This window comes from Miscanthus floridulus, chromosome 13, assembly GCF_019320115.1.
Source record: "Miscanthus floridulus cultivar M001 chromosome 13, ASM1932011v1, whole genome shotgun sequence".
Classification (NCBI taxonomy): domain Eukaryota; kingdom Viridiplantae; phylum Streptophyta; class Magnoliopsida; order Poales; family Poaceae; genus Miscanthus; species Miscanthus floridulus.
The window spans coordinates 69,867,470-69,885,509 of NC_089592.1; the positions used below are offsets into that span (position 1 = coordinate 69,867,470).

The window sequence follows — 18,040 nt, forward strand, 5'->3', positions numbered from 1 at the left end:
GGTGAATAGTCCTTTCTAAATTTAATCACGCCAGCTAACCAAATCAAATATAGAATTAAAACAATCGGTCTAGCCAAGACTACACCCCTCTATCTATGTTCACAAGCACCTTATAAAGATCCTAATTAGGCAACAAAGGTGCTGGGCTAGCTAGAACTCACCTATCCAATTCTAGGAGTAAGGTCACACAAGCCTATGCCACTAGTATTTTGCACACCAGGGAGCTCCGCAAAAGCACAAAGCTCCTAAACTCACTAGCAATGCTCAATAACAAGGCAACCAATACCAAATTAGAGAGCGCAAATACTTAGCTACACAAACTAAGCAATGTGACTAACAAGGTTACGCAAACCAAATTAGTGACGCAAGGGAGCTACTTCTATGCTACACAAGCAAGAAGGTAACTAGTGAGCTATACAAGCTAACTAATTACAAGAGCAATTACACAAGCACAATGTATATGAAAGTAATTATAAGCTTGTGTAAGGGGATTGCAAACCAATAGGAAGAATAATATTGACACGGTGATTTTTCTCCTGAGGTTCACATGCTTGCCAACACACTACGTCCTTGTTGAGACAAGCTCCAAGGTTGTTGCGCGGTCCTCTTGCTAGTGGTGACCCGCAAGTCACACTCTCCCACGTGGACTGCTTACCACAAGCTCTAGCACTTGACCCGGCCCAACCACTTATCGCCCTTCGCGTCTTGCTCTACTAGAGTTGCTCTTTGCGGCTCCTGTAGGGCGAGCACAATGCCCCTCACAAAAGCTCTTCCCCGGAGCACCGCACAAGCTTCTTGCAAGTTTCGACGGAGACCACCACCAAGCCGTCTAGGAGGTGGCAACCTCTAAGAGTAACAAGCACCACTGGCTTGCAAGACGACCACCTAGTGCTACTCGATGCAACCTCATGATGCAATCGCACTAGAATCGCTCACTCACTCGATCGGATGAACACTATCAAGCATATGTGAGTTAAAGGGCTCCCAAGCACACCTACACAAGCCACCAAGTCTCAATGGTGCTCTACTCTCGGCCAAAGGCCGACCAACACTTCTATTTATAGTCCCACATGATAAAATAGTCGTTACCCCTTCACTGGGTAGATTTCAGGACGACCGGGCGCGCAGGTCGTGTGCACCGGACGCGTCCGGTGTGGCGATCGGACGCGTCCGGTCACTGCTTGACCGCCACATGCCCCATTCAAACGAAGTAGTCGTTGTCGCCCAACAGCCCTCTCTAACACGCTCTGACGCGACGCATCGGACGCACTACAACGAAGTGATCGGACGTAGGAGGGGCAACGTCCGGTCGAGTCTAGAGTGCTCCTAGACCCACTCAACTACGGCCAGACGTGTCCGGTGTGACCGGCCAGATGCAGGAGGGGCAACGTTCGGTCGAGTCTAGAGAGCTCCCAAAGCCGCTCAACTGTGACCGGACGCATCCGGTGTGGCCGACTTGACGTGCCCCTGCGTCCGGTCCTCTCTAGACCAACACCCGCGCCCCATGTCACCATGACGTGATGTTAAACAGTGATTGCTCAGCGTGCGGTCACTGCTAGGAGCCAGAGTCCGATCACCTCAGCAACTCTGCCCACGCCTGGACAGAATACCGGACGTGTTCGGTCACGTCAGGAATACTGCCGCCTGGGTCAGATACCGGACGCGTCCGGTCACCCAGTGACCAGTGCATTCAACTCCTTTTCTTCACCAACTTCTTCTCCTTTACAAATGTGCCAACACCACCAAGTGTACAACACCTTGTGCACGTGTGTTAGCTTTTCACAAATATTTTTAAGGAGTTAACCACTCAACTTGCCGCATCACTCGATCCTAACAACGATGCAAAGTTAGATCACTCAAGTGGCACTAGATGACCAATATGCAAACAAGTTTGCCCTCTTGATAGTACGACCATCTATTCTAAACCCAGTCAAGCACTTCTCTACACAACCTATGACCGGTGAAATAAAATACCCTAGGTTATACCTTTGCCTTGCGCATTCCTTTCCAACTCCTCCATTGTTGATGCAACACATGCACCAACCAATCACCAAATGATATGATCCATTTTATATCATCACGTGACCGTATTGGTCATCGATCTTGACCTCACTTGCTTTTCACCGTTGCCTTCGTTCATCGGCGCCAAGTCTTACTCAAGCTTCACCGCTAAACGGTCCATCGCTCCAAAGCCTTCAACTTGCCCTTCACGCTTGCAACCGGTCCATCAAGCCAAGTCTTGTCTTGATCTTCTCCACCTTAGTCATATGACTCAATGTCATGTCTCATATGCAATGAGCTCCTTCATCACATGTGTGAGCCTTGCAACATATCCCAGCCATCTTCACCGTCATGGCATATGTTGCTCACACACATGTACTTGTGGACTAATCACCTGTGTATCTCACATAAACACATATTTGTACACCTAGGTTGTCACTCAATTACCAAAATCAAACAAGGACATTTCAGCGTTGCGTCATCCCATCCCTGCTACTCTTGTGTCCGTGGCCTCTATCTTCGCCACACCAGGGAGCCACAGTAGCTGGACCACCGAGGGCTTAGGCTTCCTCTCCGCACCTACATACAGATCTACTTTTGCAACACGCAATGAAATAATTGCATCATATGTCTGAAACAGATAAAATATTCAGAACATATAGTTGCAACATAGCCATTTGCAACATATACAACATCCAAATAAAATATTTGCAACATACGTCTGGAAACAAATGAAACACTTAAAACATGCTCTTGAACACATGCGTATATAGCCATAGCAATATATGCAACATCCAGATCTAGATGAAACACTTGCAACATAAGTCTCAAAACATCTAAAACGTTTGAAACATACGTTTGAAGCATGCATGTATAGACATAGCAACATATGCAACATCCAAATAAAGCACTTGAAATATACGTCTGAAACAACTGATACACAGGCTTGCAACATGTCTGAAAATGCCTGAAACATAGCATCGTCGTCGGTCACGCCTTACCTGATGGGGAACTGCGGTAGCACAGGCCTACCCTACCTGCCAACGGCGCGAGGTGGATGGATGCACAAGCGTAAGCCTCCCCAAGTGCAGGCACATGCCTCCCATTCAACGACGGGCGAGGTGGATAAGGGCGTGGGCGGGAGCGAGCAAGGGCGTACGAGTGAGCGAGGCGCAGGGCACGCGGATCAGCTGGCGCAGGGGACGCGGGCGAGGACGGACACCGATGACGTATCATTTCCGTTCCTTGATATTCTTCTGTAGCACAAAATGCCAAGTAAATTACTGGATAAGGATCATGATACCAGTGTCTGTTTCGGAGTTCGGACAGTAAGAGGTAACTGGGTTAGCTTAGCGTGATATTCTTTTCAGACTGTGCTCAAATAATACACTCGCCTGAAATTCTGGTTTCAGTCTCTTGCTCTTCTAGTCTAGCAACACTAGTTCTGGATACGGTTGACAACCTCCCTATCCATTCCGACGGCCGCGCCAATCACCCGGTGAGCTTGAGCCACATCCATGCCATGGCATGCATGCGGATGCGGGATCAGTTCGCTGCGTGCACGGTCGTCGTTCTCGCACGCGACCGGCGAGTCGGCGACCCAGAGCGATATGCTCCCGGTTGCTCGACGTGCGTGCCAGGGCCGAGACACGTGCCGGCTAACGTTCATCTCCGTCTTAAATGTACGTCGATCGGTAGTAGATCATCCCAGACAAATACGTACAAAGCTTCTTCCGTCGTTATCACGATCGACGACTTATCCAAACATTTGGATTTTGGACCACTGATCTGAAGTATATCCACATTTTATGACCCCTATAAATACAACATGGCCACGGGCTTGGCAGCTCACTTCACCTCCAACTTCCATCTCGTACACGTCCAGAACCAGAAGAGCACGCACAGGCACAGCTGCTGACTCGAAAGACACGAGTCCCGCCCGCCGGCATGGCGAAGCACCTGGCCGGCCTGTTCGGGCTCCTAGCTGTCGCGGCGCTGTGCTTGCTTGGCTCCAACACAACGGCACGAGCCCAGGTCCTGTTCCAGGTACGTGCGTGATCTATCGCGAGAACGTCTTTTTCCATGCATGCACATGCATTCTTGCTGACCGACGACGCGTGCGCGCTGCGCCGCAGGGGTTCAACTGGGAATCCAGCAAGAAGCAAGGCGGCTGGTACAAGTTTGAGAAAATTTTGTATTTAGCCCAAAAAATAATGCTTCTTTCTTATTTGACACCGAAACTAAAAATCTTTCTTATATGTCCCTGACTTGAGTTTTTGTTAGCTACTTGACACTTCCGTCGGATCCGTAACGAAACATCGTCAGTTGTCCAACTGAGGCAACGCAAAAAGACCATAATGCCCTCACTGAAGAAAAGAAAATGAAGTCCACCGCGGCTCTCCAGTTCGTAACCTGGACTCGTCTCGAGTCGCGGTCGCCGTTTCCAAAATTTTCTCTAAATAAATAAAGGATCAAACATCATCTTATATAATTACGTATATTCAGTTTGAAATTAATTATTTAGATACATGAATAACAACAATAAAATAGGTCTCCAACTACATCCAATTTGAAAATGACATGCAGCAGAACAATAGCAAATTTATTTTAGAAAACTCACATGTTCAAGATAAATGCAATATTTAGCATCCATGATCACAATAATAGTCGAGATACATTCAGGTTCACAGAAACATTTTTACAGGATTGCATCCATTACAAACATCTAACACAATACACATTTAGGAAATTTTCTCATACAAGAATCACAAACTCAGCCTTCTTTTGCTTCTTGTGCTCAGTGCCGGACTACTAGGCTGAAGTCTTTTGCTCCTCGTGCCCATTGCAGGGATATCAAGCTGCGACAAAAGATTCTTTGCAGCATTTTTATCTACTTCTTTCTTCCTCCTTTTGCCTTTTAACTTGACAACAACAGCTTGTGGTTTATCTTTGGATGAGGGAAGCTCAATTGAAAGTGGTTCAGGTTGATTTGAACCACTTCTGGACCTATACAACAAAAGGCATGAGAACAGAAAACAACTGTTAGCAGCCTGGTTTCATTATATAAGTATACATTGTTTCAAAACTGTGTGAAATGTTGGGTGGAAAAGTAGGAGGTTATGAAGAGGGGACCATCCATTGTTAACTACAGATCATGTTTGGGCCTAATAAAAAGATTTGACAAAATGCAGGTATGACCCTAGTAATTCAGAAATCAACAGTCCAATACTCCAATCTGAAATCATATGTCAGTTTTGAGACCAACAAGATGGCCAGCATTCCTTTTTATCAGCAGTACTTTAGGAAAGTTTACTTTGTCCTTGCAGCCATTTACTACCTAGCTTGTCCTTCCACTTTTCTTCACACTTCGGATTAGTCAATTTTTCCATCACAGCTCAAATGCTACTCTATTATTCTACTACATAAAGTTACCTCCACTTAGGCAATTTTATAGACAATTTTTTCATGCATATATAGACAATTTTATCTGGTTCATGCATCATATGAAACAGTTTGCAATGTGAAAATAGTATAAATCAAACATGTGAGAACTGAGAGAGCCATGATCCCTTTTTTTTTTAACAGTGTTTTCCCCACACTAGAAAACAGTTCACTTGATTATCTCAACATTTGACTGATGCACAGCTACTCTGAGAACATCACATTTGTGGAAAAAAATTCTTTCCAAATAGACAACTAAATAAGACCGTGCATAAATTTGCTGGTTATAAAACAAAAAAATATTGATAAAACAATCTCATATGCATTCCAACATGTAATGCAAGGAAGAAAAAGAAGAAGAGTTAAAGTATAGGCCACCTTTTTGATAGAACTGCTTGCAAAATCAACAAACTAACCATGCAAAATAAATTCAGATTTAGTATAGGCTACCTTTTTGATGCTCCAGAGTTAGAGGAACCATGCTTTCCCTTTTTCCTACTTGTAATCTCCGAGCTTATACTACAAAAAAGAAGAGAGTTTGGTACTTAGAAGTCACCATTAGCTTTGTATTAATAGAATATTTATTCAAGTTTTTATTAATTACCTTCCTGTTGGTCTAGAATTAGAGGCAGCACCCTTTCTCTTCTTACTAGCTGTGGGTTCAGGTTCCAAGTTTTGACTACAGTAATATTGAAAGTACTAGGATGAGACACCATGAATTGGAATCTAAATACAGAAAGTGGAAATTGAGCTAACCTTGGTGGAAAAGTCATAGAACGTGTTGGTGCTGCATCCTCCATTGGCACAATGGAACTCTCTGTTGATTTGGTAACCTTCTTCCTCTTTTTCGGTGTTCCTCTACATAAGCAAATAGATAGTAAAGAATATGATCTAATTATAAAATATGCATAGAAGATGAAATGTACCTAAGAGTTTTCATTGCTTCAATATCTTCTTTGCTGCCCTTCCTGCAGTTGTGCCAGTGATGCCCATATTCCTTACAGATAGGACATTGGTGCTGCCCTTTTTTACCGTTCTTGTCACTACAGCCTTTGTGTCTCTCGGTTTTATGCCTACCAGCTACAGACATTAGTAGTGGTCCATACATGAAGAAGCCATGGGTAGATTTAGGCCACTGTGTCTTGTCAGGAATAGCAGGGATTAATGCACTATAGGCTCCTCTAAATTTCTCAATGGAGTAGTAGAAGTCAACATATTTGTCAATAGGTGCATTAGGTAGTGCTGTAATGAATGCAAGGGCATGTTTGCAAGGAATGCCAGAGACTTGCCATTGTCTGCAAGAACATGTTCGATCAACCAAGTTCACCACAAACCTAAAGCCGCTGCCACCAAATAAGGTAATTTCAGCCACCTCTTCTGAGCATTCTGATACATCCAAGTTCAATTCTCTACTCTGTTCATTTAGCTTCTTAATTATGTGGGGAAGAATGAAGCCATCTAATTTCTTTCCAATTTTTCTCCTTTGGTTCCACTTGATCATAATTAATTGTCTGATCTTATCCATCAAATCATCCAAATTCATGGACTTGTACTGCTTAATCCAATTGTTGAAGCACTCCGCCAAGTTGTTGGTCACATAGTCCACTTTGCAAATTGTTTTGAATTGACTTCTAGTCCACAACTTCTTGTGACGTCTTAGGTAATCAGTTGCAGCAGGCTTTGCTTTCTCCATCTCAGCCCAATGCTTCTTAAACAAGTATGGGTTCCATGAGTAAGCTGCTGCCCAGAGGTGATCATCAAACACCTTCCCACGGTACCTCTTTTTGAAATTAGTCACCAAGTGAAACATGCACTCTCTATGCTCTACCTGTGGAAATACTTCAGCAACAGCTCCCATGATTGCCTGGCCTGCATCAGTGCTTATTGCCAAACCCGGAGGTGACCCAATAGCCTCTCTAAGCCTACTCATGAACCAGATCCAATTGTCATTAGTTTCGGAATCAAAAACTCCAACACAAACAGGATACAACCAACTATGTCCATCAACTGCACAAGCACTAGCCAATTGCCCCTTGAACTTGCCTGTCAAGAAGGTGCTATCTATTGCCAAGTAAGGTCTACAACCATTAAGGAACCCATCTATGCAAGGTTTCATGGCAAAAAAGAATCTCCTAAATCTGAATTCCCCATTTACTATGTAATGGTCAATAATTACTTTGCTACCAGGACAAGAGCTCTCAACTTGTGCTTTGAAACTAAACAAATTATTAAAACTGCTATCCCAATCACCATAAAGTTGTTTCATTGCTAGTTGTTGACCCTGATATACCCTCTGGTAGTTGATGCTCACCTTGTGGTGTTCTTTAATTTTCTTTTGCAATGCTGTTGCTCCCAAAGTAGCATCTTCTATCAGAAAGTCCTTCACCTTCCAACATATCCAATGTTTGGTAGCATTCTTTATTCTCTTCTTCCTTCTAGTGCTAGAACAATCATGAGCAAAGTTATTCTTCTTCACCTACAAACGCATTCAAGATAGCTAGTTAGTAAAACATAACATTGTCATACTACATGTAGTAGCAACTAAAAAATTATTCTTACCATAACAGTGCATTTGTCCGCCGTGGTAGATGCATGTAGCCTCCATGGACAATTATCCTCCACTTTCCTTGAACAATAGGCTCTGAACCTACTTTTTGAGCTTTTCTCTGTGTTGAATTCAAACTCATGTTTGATTGCATGTTGACAAAGAGCCAACTTGAACATGTACATGTTATGATAAGTAGTGCCTACTTCCATAGGAGGATCTTCTTCATCGAAATCAGCAATTGGGTGATGATTTACTTCTTCATATGGCTCATCCTCATCAGCCTCTAATTCATCCTCATCCTCAAACTCCTCCTCTGAGCCATCCTCAGACTCATCCTCTGAGCCATCCTCAGCCACTGCTTTTTCCTTCCCTTTTTCAGAACATCCAAGCACATCTACAGCATTCACAGGTACAATGTCCAAGTACATGATCTCCTCATCAACACCAACATGTTCATTCTCAGGTAAAGGATTTCTAAGGTAATCATCGTCATCCTCCTCTATATTGTTTGCAGGCTGCCCTTCAACATCAAACTCCCACTTAGTGATAGGCTCAAATTTTTCTGAGGGATCACAATAAGCGACAAACATCTCTACAACTTTCTCCTTACTGTGTACATCAAACATAGACATCAAATCCTGATCTGATTTTACTACTGGAAAATTCTTAAGAACATTATCATAGTACTGAACATGTGGAATTTCTAAGTAGCCTGGAGGGTACTTCTCTGTAACTGAGTCAATGAAATCCTTATAATTCAACAGATCTGAGTCAACAACCATCTCAAAACTAAAACATTTGACATCCTTTCTAGCCTTTTTGCGATTGCCAAGCAAATGAATTTTCAATAGAAAATTAGTAGCTACATCCATCCTGTGAAAGCACAATAACGTCATGCATGAGAACTTCTTCAACCTATGGCGAACTTTGTACTACTAGAGTTTGTTCTTAGAAATGAAATTCGACAATTTTGACTCACCACTAGAGTTTTGTTTCAGTCATTATTTCACACTTCTGTTCTGTAATTTCCTTCACAAAGTTGCTAGCACTCAGCCACAAAAGGCTGCTTGTTTACAAACTACCGAAAGGAAAATTAGCATATTGGAGAAGGTTGTGGAGCTTAATCCAGATAGTGAGGAATTATTGCTTTGCCTTCTGAAGTCATATGGCAAGAGGGACAGCACTGAGACTCTATTGGCATGGATTCTAAATCTTCTTCCTTAGTTCAACTAGAAGTGGGGTTATTGGATATATTTTTTAATCTGTGCCGATTTGAGTGGCAGACAGGACATCGGGAATTAGCAACTGGGCTATTTCAGGCGCAAATGGAGTTTAACTTATTCGCCCCTCCTCTGTATCTGACGACAAGCAGTAAGCAAAGGCTCTTTGAACACTTCTGGAACAGTGGCGGTGCCAGAATAGGGGAAGATGGTGCTCTTGGATGGTCTGAATGGTTAGCAAAAGATGAGGAGAGTAGACAAAATCTCAAGATGGTATTCTTCTTACTTTCTTGCTTATATAAGCTATGATAATCCTCTTCACACAACAGAAAATTGAGATAGTCAAGACATTCTTTCACTGGAGATGTGTTCAAACACAAAGTTAATATATTGTATCAATGACTCTTTTTTCCCCATAACATAGTGCATATGTCATGCCTGTAGTTCAGTTTTTGTTGTCAAAACCCATTCCTTATAAGCCATGGTGATATGCTTTCAGCCATTTTTTATGGTCAGCCGATATGTGCAAAAGGAATTGAACTTGCCATTTGCCAATTTGGTGGGAGGCGCCCCTACCACCCTGGTACGGCTCCCACTCATGCTTACGATATGACAATATATTATCTAATATCAGGAGCTATTTATTGGTCCCTACTAATTATTTTGTTCATGTCATGTGCTGGAGCATTGGTTGTATAGTGTTACTTCTGTTTGTTTTAACTCTTTGCAAACATATGTCAATCTAAAGTAGTGACATACAGAGCCAAGCCAACAACTGTCTATGTAATTTTTCCTCAGTTATGAACTTTGATATTATTATTGGTCAGTGAATTCACCACTAATTCTTAAATTCCAGGACATCCACAAACAGTCCGAGTTGGCTTGATAGAATTTTGAGCTTAGAGATAATAAACTCACCCTGCAAGGAGTTGGTGCTGTGTCCTCGATGTGCCGCCTTCCACTGTGGCCGCGACGCCCATCTCCATGGCCGCGAGTGGTGCTTCCATGGCCGCGTTGTCCTCCTCCGAGGCCGCGCCGCTCGGCAACAAGATCGCGCCGCCCGCCACCAACGCCGCACGGGGTGCTTGCTTGGCCGCGCGAGGCGCGTGCTTGGCCGCGTCGCCCGCCCCTGTGCCCGCGTCGCCCGCCTCCGAGCCCGCGCCGCACGCCTGCTTGGCCGCTCTGCCCCCCGCCGTGGCCGCTCCGTCCTCCACCTCCATGGCCGCGCGGGAAGGTTGCTTGGCCGCGCGGACATCCGTCGTGGTCGCGCCGACCTCCGCCATCGCCGCGCGGGCCGCCTGCTTGGCCGCGCGGACCTCCGTCGTGGCCGCGCCGATCTCCGCCGTGGCCGCGACGCCATCAGCCGAAGCCGCGCCACCCTCCCCAGAAGCCGCGCTGCCCTCCCCAGAAGCCGCGCCGCCCTCCGCCTCCATGGCTGCGCCGCTTTCGATCTAGGGTTAGGGGAGGGAAACGGCGACCGCGACTCGAGACGAGTCCAGGTTACGAACTGGAGAGCCGCGGCGGACTTCATTTCCTTTTCTTCAGTGAGAGGGCATTATGGTCTTTTTGCGTTGCCTCAGTTGGACAACTGACGATGTTTCCTTACTGATCCGACGGAAGTGTCAAGTAGCTAACAAAAACTCAAGTCAGGGACATATAAGAAAGATTTTTAGTTTTGGTGTCAAATAAGAAAGAAGCATTATTTTTTGGGCTAAATACAAAATTTTCTCTACAAGTTTCTCCAGGCACGGGTGGACGACATCGCCAATGCCGGCGCCACGCACGTCTGGCTGCCGCCGCCATCGCACTCCGTCGCGCCGCAAGGTGCGCCGCTACCTGCTGCTACCCTCTCGGACGAACCTGCTGCACGAACGAACGAATTCAGCAACTGAAACTACAGTATCTACCATTGACTGCTCAGTGCTCACCATGCGATCTGTTCTGGCAAACTGCATGCAGGCTACATGCCGGGGCGGCTCTACGACCTGAACGCGTCGAGGTACGGCACTGAGGCGGAGCTGCGGTCGCTGATCGCCGCGTTCCGGGGCAAGGGCGTCGAGGCCGTCGCGGATATCGTCATCAACCACCGGTGCGCCGACAAGAAAGACAGCCGCGGCGTGTACTGCATCTTCGAGGGCGGCGCCGGCCCCGACGGCGGGGGTCGGCTCAACTGGGACGCCGACATGATCTGCAGCGACGACACGCAGTTCTCGAACGGGCGGGGTAACCGCGACACGGGCAAGGACTTCGGCCCGGCGCCGGACATCGACCACCTCAACCCGCGCGTGCAGCGGGAGCTCTCGGACTGGCTCGACTGGCTCATCGCCGACGTCGGCTTCACCGGCTGGCGGCTCGACTTCGCCAAGGGCTACTCCGCGGCCGTCGCCAAGGCGTACGTGGACAGGACCCGGCCGAGCTTCGTGGTCGCGGAGATATGGAGCTCCCTCAGCTACGACGGCGACGGCAAGCCCAAGCACAACCAGGACGGGGACCGGCAGGAACTGGTGGACTGGGCGAACGCCGTGGGTGGCCCCGCCGCCGCGTTCGACTTCACCACCAAGGGCGTGCTGCAGGCGGCCGTGCAGGGGGAGCTGTGGCGGATGCGCGACGGCAACGGCAAGGCGCCCGGCATGATCGGCTGGCTGCCCGAGAAGGCCGTCACGTTCATCGACAACCACGACACGGGATCCACACAGAACTCGTGGCCGTTCCCGCGTGACAGGGTCATGCAGGGCTACGCCTACATCCTCACCCACCCAGGGATCCCTTCCATCGTGAGCAATACAACCGCCATTAGCATTTCATCGACCTTTTTGACGCTACCAAGGTGGCTAGATAGCTAACCGTATGTGCTTGCTCGATCGATGCAGTTTTACGACCACGTGTTCGACTGGAACCTAAAGCAGGAGATCAGCACGCTGGCAGCGATCAGGAAGAGAAACGGGATCCATCCGGGGAGCAAGCTAAGCATCGTAAAAGCAGAAGGCGATGTCTACATCGCCACCATCGACGACAAAGTTATCACCAAGATCGGGCCGAGGTACGACGTCGGCAGCCTGATCCCGTCGGGTTTCAGTGTCGCTGCGCACGGCGACGGCTACTGCGTTTGGGAGAAGAGCGGCCCCCGAGTCCCGGCCGGACGCTACCGCTAGAGACGAGTGTGGGTTTGGCAAGCTACAGTAGGCCTGTTAGTTTGAGGCCGTCCCACGAGTCTTGTTAACGCCGAATGTGGCAGTTTACTGTGCTGCATGTAACAACACGCTATTATGTGCTTAAGGGCAAAGCCCTGATCCAGCCATTGTGCGTGCACAGTTGTTTGTCAAAATTTAGCCTTTTAAAAAGGTGGAAATGGTCGAATAAATAAAATTTAGTACGTGTTGAGTTCCCATGAGAAAAATGTCCTATTTACCTTCTTGGATTATCTTTGGAGTCTGAATTTTCTATCGAAACTGTAAAACTAGATTTAGTTTCTTTATTTTTGCTTATTATTCCTTCTGTCCTAATAAAATATAAGGAATTGAAATTTTCATATAGAATAAGGAACATGGCAGAATACTACATTAACCCTCACTAATTAGGAGGGAGTAAGTAGTTCGGTTATTGTTTTTCAAGTTTAAAATGGAACTAGTCCCAAAAAAGGGTTAAAAGGGATCTTTACATGTTATTATTTCCTTCCACGAATTAGAGAGAAAATATATGGTATATGTAGAAAGAAAGAGGTGTTCGATTAATAAAGCAGAGGAGAAAGGGGAGCTGAGGACCTAGAATACCTTACAATTTTTGTACAAATTTTGAACCGTTGATTTCTCATATTTTAGGGCAGAGGGGGTAGTTATTTTTCCTGACTACCTGATTTCACCCTCGATCCATTTGACGTTGGATTGATGTGGCAGTGGTTAATCTATGAGCTAGATTATAAGTCGTTCTAGTTTTTCTAGGTACATGACTTCATCTATGAACCTTGATATATGGTGACATCCAGAATAAATATATAGTATAGAAACTATACATATCTTGAAAAGCTAAAGTTCCAAAAGATGACATGTACTAATTTATAATGCATGGAGCAGTTGAACTGGGCCAAGCGTAAGCTTGCAGTCTTCCAGGCCGTCGCACCCGGACCCGAGCATAGCCCATACGTGCTAGGCCCACTGATACAAACCTGACTCGTAGACACCTTGTGTTAGTTGGGCATAAATAAATGAATAGAAAAGGTCTAATAATAGTATTGGGCCAACTTCAGTTATGCTTTCCATTAGATTCATAGCCCAATAGTATTTGGGTTGGGCATAAATAAATGGAAAAGGTTTTGCTCAAAAATAAATAAATGGAAAAAGGTTTATTTTGCCTTTCCTGAACTACCGCAGCAGCCGGTTTCCTTCTCGCACTCCAATTCTCCAAAGCTAGACAAATCGTCCGTCCTCCTTCTAACTCTCAAAACCAATTTTCCTTGCCCGGTTAAAAGTGATCTTCGAGATAGTTTCAATGTTTTTCAATTAAAAAACAATTGGTAAACACTTCATCAGGTTTCTAAACAGCGAAAAATATCTCTAAGCTTCTAAAAATGCTTTAAAATTATTGAGCTCATTAAAATATATCTATAAGCTTTCAAAAATTGAATTTAGCTCTAAGAAAATGGAAAATATCCAAAAAAAATCTGGAATTCCCATCACATTCTAATCAATGTCTAAACACATTTTAAAAACTTTCCATAACATAAATATGAGATTCGACTAGTATGAGTAAATTTTGGTTCTAGAAAGTCTTAAAATGCGTTTAGACAATTATTATAATGTTTTGAAAATTTTCAAGGATTTTTGGATATTTCCAATTTCCTAGAGGAAAATCTAATTTCTGGAAGCTTGCAAATGTATTTTCACAACCTATTAATATATTGTCTGGGATTCTCATGCCCTAATCTATTTCTAGAATTTTTCTCAAAATTTTTAGAACCTTGCATATGCTTTCTATGGTATAAAATTCTTATAAGGTGCTAGCAGAATTTTTATTTTTAAAAGTACGAAACATTTGGATGTTGTTTCATTCATCATCTCAAAGCATTTTTTATGATGTGGTGCTTTTAAAACAATAACATAAAATTATCCATCGGCTAGATGACTAAGGCACTGTTTGACCCATACAACTAAAGTTTAGCAAGCTAAAATTTTTGTCACACCCGATTTTAATGATAAAATGGAATGCATAATCTTATGTGCGCCCAGAGATCAGTCACACACATAAGCCGGTAAATTATAAATAGTATCATCACAAGTGTTTATTACATCACGAATAATAAGACATAGTCTTCATATAAATGTAGCGGAAGTATAAAGAAAAATCTCTCGCGGAAGCTCCATATCACAGGGACGTCAACTGGTTGACCACAAGTCTAGTATTCCTTAGGAAAATGGTCATTACCATAGCCATCTGCTACACATCCAGGATTTTTTATCCAAATAATGAAAATAAACAAGTGTAAGTACGTGTCGTACTCAACAAGTGTAACATGGGGTTCATAAGGCTCAAAAGGATTGACACTGGTTTAACATCATTCAACTTTTAGTTGTCACAATTTTAACATAAAAGTAGCAAAAAGTTGTTTCAATTCCAAAGTAAAACACATGATCAATGTAAACAAGAATAATGAATAGCACAAACAGATAATTCTTAGTGATCATCTATTCCTTAAGGGTCCAAGGCCGCTCGTGACCGTGAGCACGGCTGAAATACAAATTTTACACTCTGCAGAGGTTGTACACTTTCACTGTGAGTTGTGATACCCATATGCCTGGATTAATTGCTCTCAAAACACTTCCAAGGTGAGCAGGCAAGATTTACTATGAAGCCTTTCAAAGGTTCGTCTAACAAGTTAGGGCCATTAGTTTCACTCAGCAAACAGATATAGAAACCCCCTATCAAATGGCATAATTCCATCACGACTATACACATAAGAGTAGAGGTTGTCCTATACCTGATTCATCAAGCCATTCTTACGCCATAAAGTTAACCTCTAACAAGCTAGAAAAGATCCTTATACTGAGCTAAAGTCAGAGCCATGTAGCCCTCATAGTTGTACTGTAAGTCCCGGATATTCGCTTACAGATAAGTCCTTAGGGAGAGGAATCTGTAGCATTTAGAAAGTAGCTAAACACTCTAGCCCCCTGTTTCTAAGTTGCTAAAAGTCATGTTATAATGTTTATTGCATATACCATTAGTCATGTTACAAGATCATGGTTTAGTTGAGCACTAGCAAAGCTACCTAATGCATATCCTATAGGAGACAAGGTATAAGTTTAATTCTAGTGAATCCCTATCAAGGTGACACATGCAATATGAGTTAAATGTATTAAATTTGATAGAAAATATGGATGATCCCATGCTATACTTGCCTTGAACAAAGTGCTCCTGCTGATCCTACTCATCAAAGTAGTACTCTTGATCACCCACAAATTGCTCACTGTCTATACTTGATAATCACAGCACCATACAAGCATCCAGAAGCAATCATGCATAGCAAACAAAAGCTATAGATTAGAATAGTACACCAATAATATAAAATCAATATGAAAAGTTTGTAAAATGAATCTACGTCTCGCTATGAACACACAGACGCAAAGATCATAAAAATCGGAGCTAAAACGAAGAGGTTATGTATTAAACAAGATTTCCTTTAGTAAAATAATAGATTAAATCTAACCTTAAATTTTAAAAGTTGAAAATATACTTAACAGTAATGTGAATATGTAGATTGCTCAATTATGAACCTAACGCAACTTGAACGGATCAAATTGGAGTTAAAACAAAGATTTTATGGCTAAAACAAGATTAGTGGCAAAACTATAAATAGATGAAAACGTATTTTGAATCTAAACTGAAAGATACACTTTTAAAAGAAGAAGGCGTATTCTGGATTTGCACATTGGAGTGTGGGTTATGATATAGAAAAGTGCAGGGATTCATTAGCATAAATGCAGGGACGGCGGGTTAGAACTTAAAATCTTGCGGGGGCTCTTTTGCAAATTTCGCTGCGAAGGCGTGTCAGGCTCTGTCAGCCGTTCGATCTAACTTGGATGGGTTGGATTAGATAGACAAGGGGAAAAGGGAAAATGTTGGCTGGAACAGTAGGACGCGACGGAATTCTTCGTCGGCGATGGGGATTTCTTGTTGGAGAAATTAGGGGAAATAGCTACGGAGCTTAATCTGGCTCGGGATTGGCAATGGGAGATAGATAGGGAAACAGAGAACTCGTCTCTGCAATCTACGATGGCTAAGATTGAGCAGAGGTGGCTAGCGTCGAGCAATGGTGGCGGCACGGGGTAAGCCCAAAACAGAGCGAGATAGAGAGAGTTAAGGACTTGACGTGCTCGCAAACTCAACGCGAAGCTCAGGGATGTGCTCACCGTGACGGAGGAGCAGCTAATCGACACAACGGCGTTGAACTTTTTCTCAGCATAATCTTGATGGTGGCACTAGGACATAGGCAGCGTGGCGGCTTGCTCTAGAGCTCGGTGGGGGCGAAACCGGCGCAAGGGTTGGTATTTAAGAGGCACGTAGCGTGGGGCCAACGCTACCGAGAGGGGGCATAGATGGGGCGGACACGATCATGGTAGAGTCCACATCGAACACGAGCTAGGGGTCGAGGATGGAGCTAACAGGATGGTCCCACCTATCGGCGTCAGCGAGTGAGGGGTCGGGCGGTCAGTCACCGTGAGAGAGGATGTGGCACGCTGCCTGCCGAACGACTGTGGCCTAAAGTTGGGTTGCGCCTGCACTGTGCTTTCGGGCGTGAGAAAAGGCCAAGAGAGAGGAGAAAGGAGGGGACTGGGCTGGCGCCAGAGAAGGGAAGGCCGAGCGACCTTTGGGCTGCGGAGGGAAAAAATAGCTGGCCCGCGCGGCTTGTCGGGCCGGCTGGGTTAGAAGAGAGGGAGGGAGAAAAATCCTCTCTTTTTCTTTTCTAATTTTCCAAACCAATTTTGAAATACAAATTCAAATCAATTTGAAGTTTGATTTCAAACCACACAATTCAAAAAATAATATGCAGCAGCATGAATGCATAGACATGTATGTAGACCTATATTTGATTTTGATTTTAACAAAGTTATTATTTTTCTAAATTTCAATGCTCACAAAATGCATAATTAAATCATTTTCTCCTATTTTAAAATCATGCAAATTTTAGTTACAATTCTACCCCCCTTAAAATGAATCTCATCTTCGAGATTCGGACGATGCTTAGTCAAAAAGTTGTGGGTATGTTTTCCTTAGATTCTCTTCTCTTTCCCAAGTAGACTCATCTTCTGTATACCGATTCCACTGAACCTTACACATCTTTATAACTCGGCTCCTCGTAACTCTTTCTGTCTCTCCAAAATCTTTACCGAAAATTCCTCATTAAGCTCTTCTAACGGTATCTGTTCCTCTGGTACACGCAAACACTTCTTTAATTGAGACACATGGAACACATCATGTACACCAGATAAACCCTCAGGCAATTCCAACTGATAAGCTACTTCTCCATGTCTCTCCAAAATCTTGAAAGGTCCAATATATCTTGGTGCTAATTTTCCTTTCATGTTAAACCTTCTCACACTTCTCATTGGTGACACCTTCAGGTAAACATAATCTTCGACTTCGAAAACCAATTCTCTTCCCCGAGTGTCAGCATAACTCTTCTGTTGAGATTGAGCCACTCTCAAGTTATCTCTAATCATCCTTACTTGCTCTTCCGCGTCTCTTAAAACATCATGTCCGAACACTTGAGTTTGTCCCATTTGATTCCAAAACAACAGGGTTCTACACTTTCGTCCATACAAAGCTTCAAAAGGTGTCA

General features: G+C 44.2%; 1 protein-coding gene across 1 annotated transcript; it reads left to right on the forward strand.

The window, feature by feature from the left end:
- Nucleotides 1-10,767: 10,767 nt before the first annotated feature.
- Nucleotides 10,768-12,362, forward strand: LOC136499983 (alpha-amylase isozyme 3B-like). The gene is made up of 4 exons (XM_066495449.1): nt 10,768-10,836; nt 10,956-11,034; nt 11,170-11,984; nt 12,081-12,362. Exons 1-4 carry the CDS (start codon nt 10,768-10,770, stop codon nt 12,360-12,362), a joined length of 1,245 nt encoding a protein of 414 aa, XP_066351546.1.
- Nucleotides 12,363-18,040: the final 5,678 nt, after the last annotated feature.

Excerpts from the sequence above, each read along its gene's own strand:
- LOC136499983 (XM_066495449.1), top strand. The coding sequence starts at position 10,768 with ATGGTCTTTTTGCGTTGCCTCAGTTGGACAACTGACGATGTTTCCTTA. Across the intron at positions 10,837-10,955 it reads TGATCCGACGGAAGTGTCAA|GCACGGGTGGACGACATCGC; the intron begins GTAGCTAACAAA and ends AAGTTTCTCCAG. Across the intron at positions 11,035-11,169 it reads GCACTCCGTCGCGCCGCAAG|GCTACATGCCGGGGCGGCTC; the intron begins GTGCGCCGCTAC and ends AACTGCATGCAG.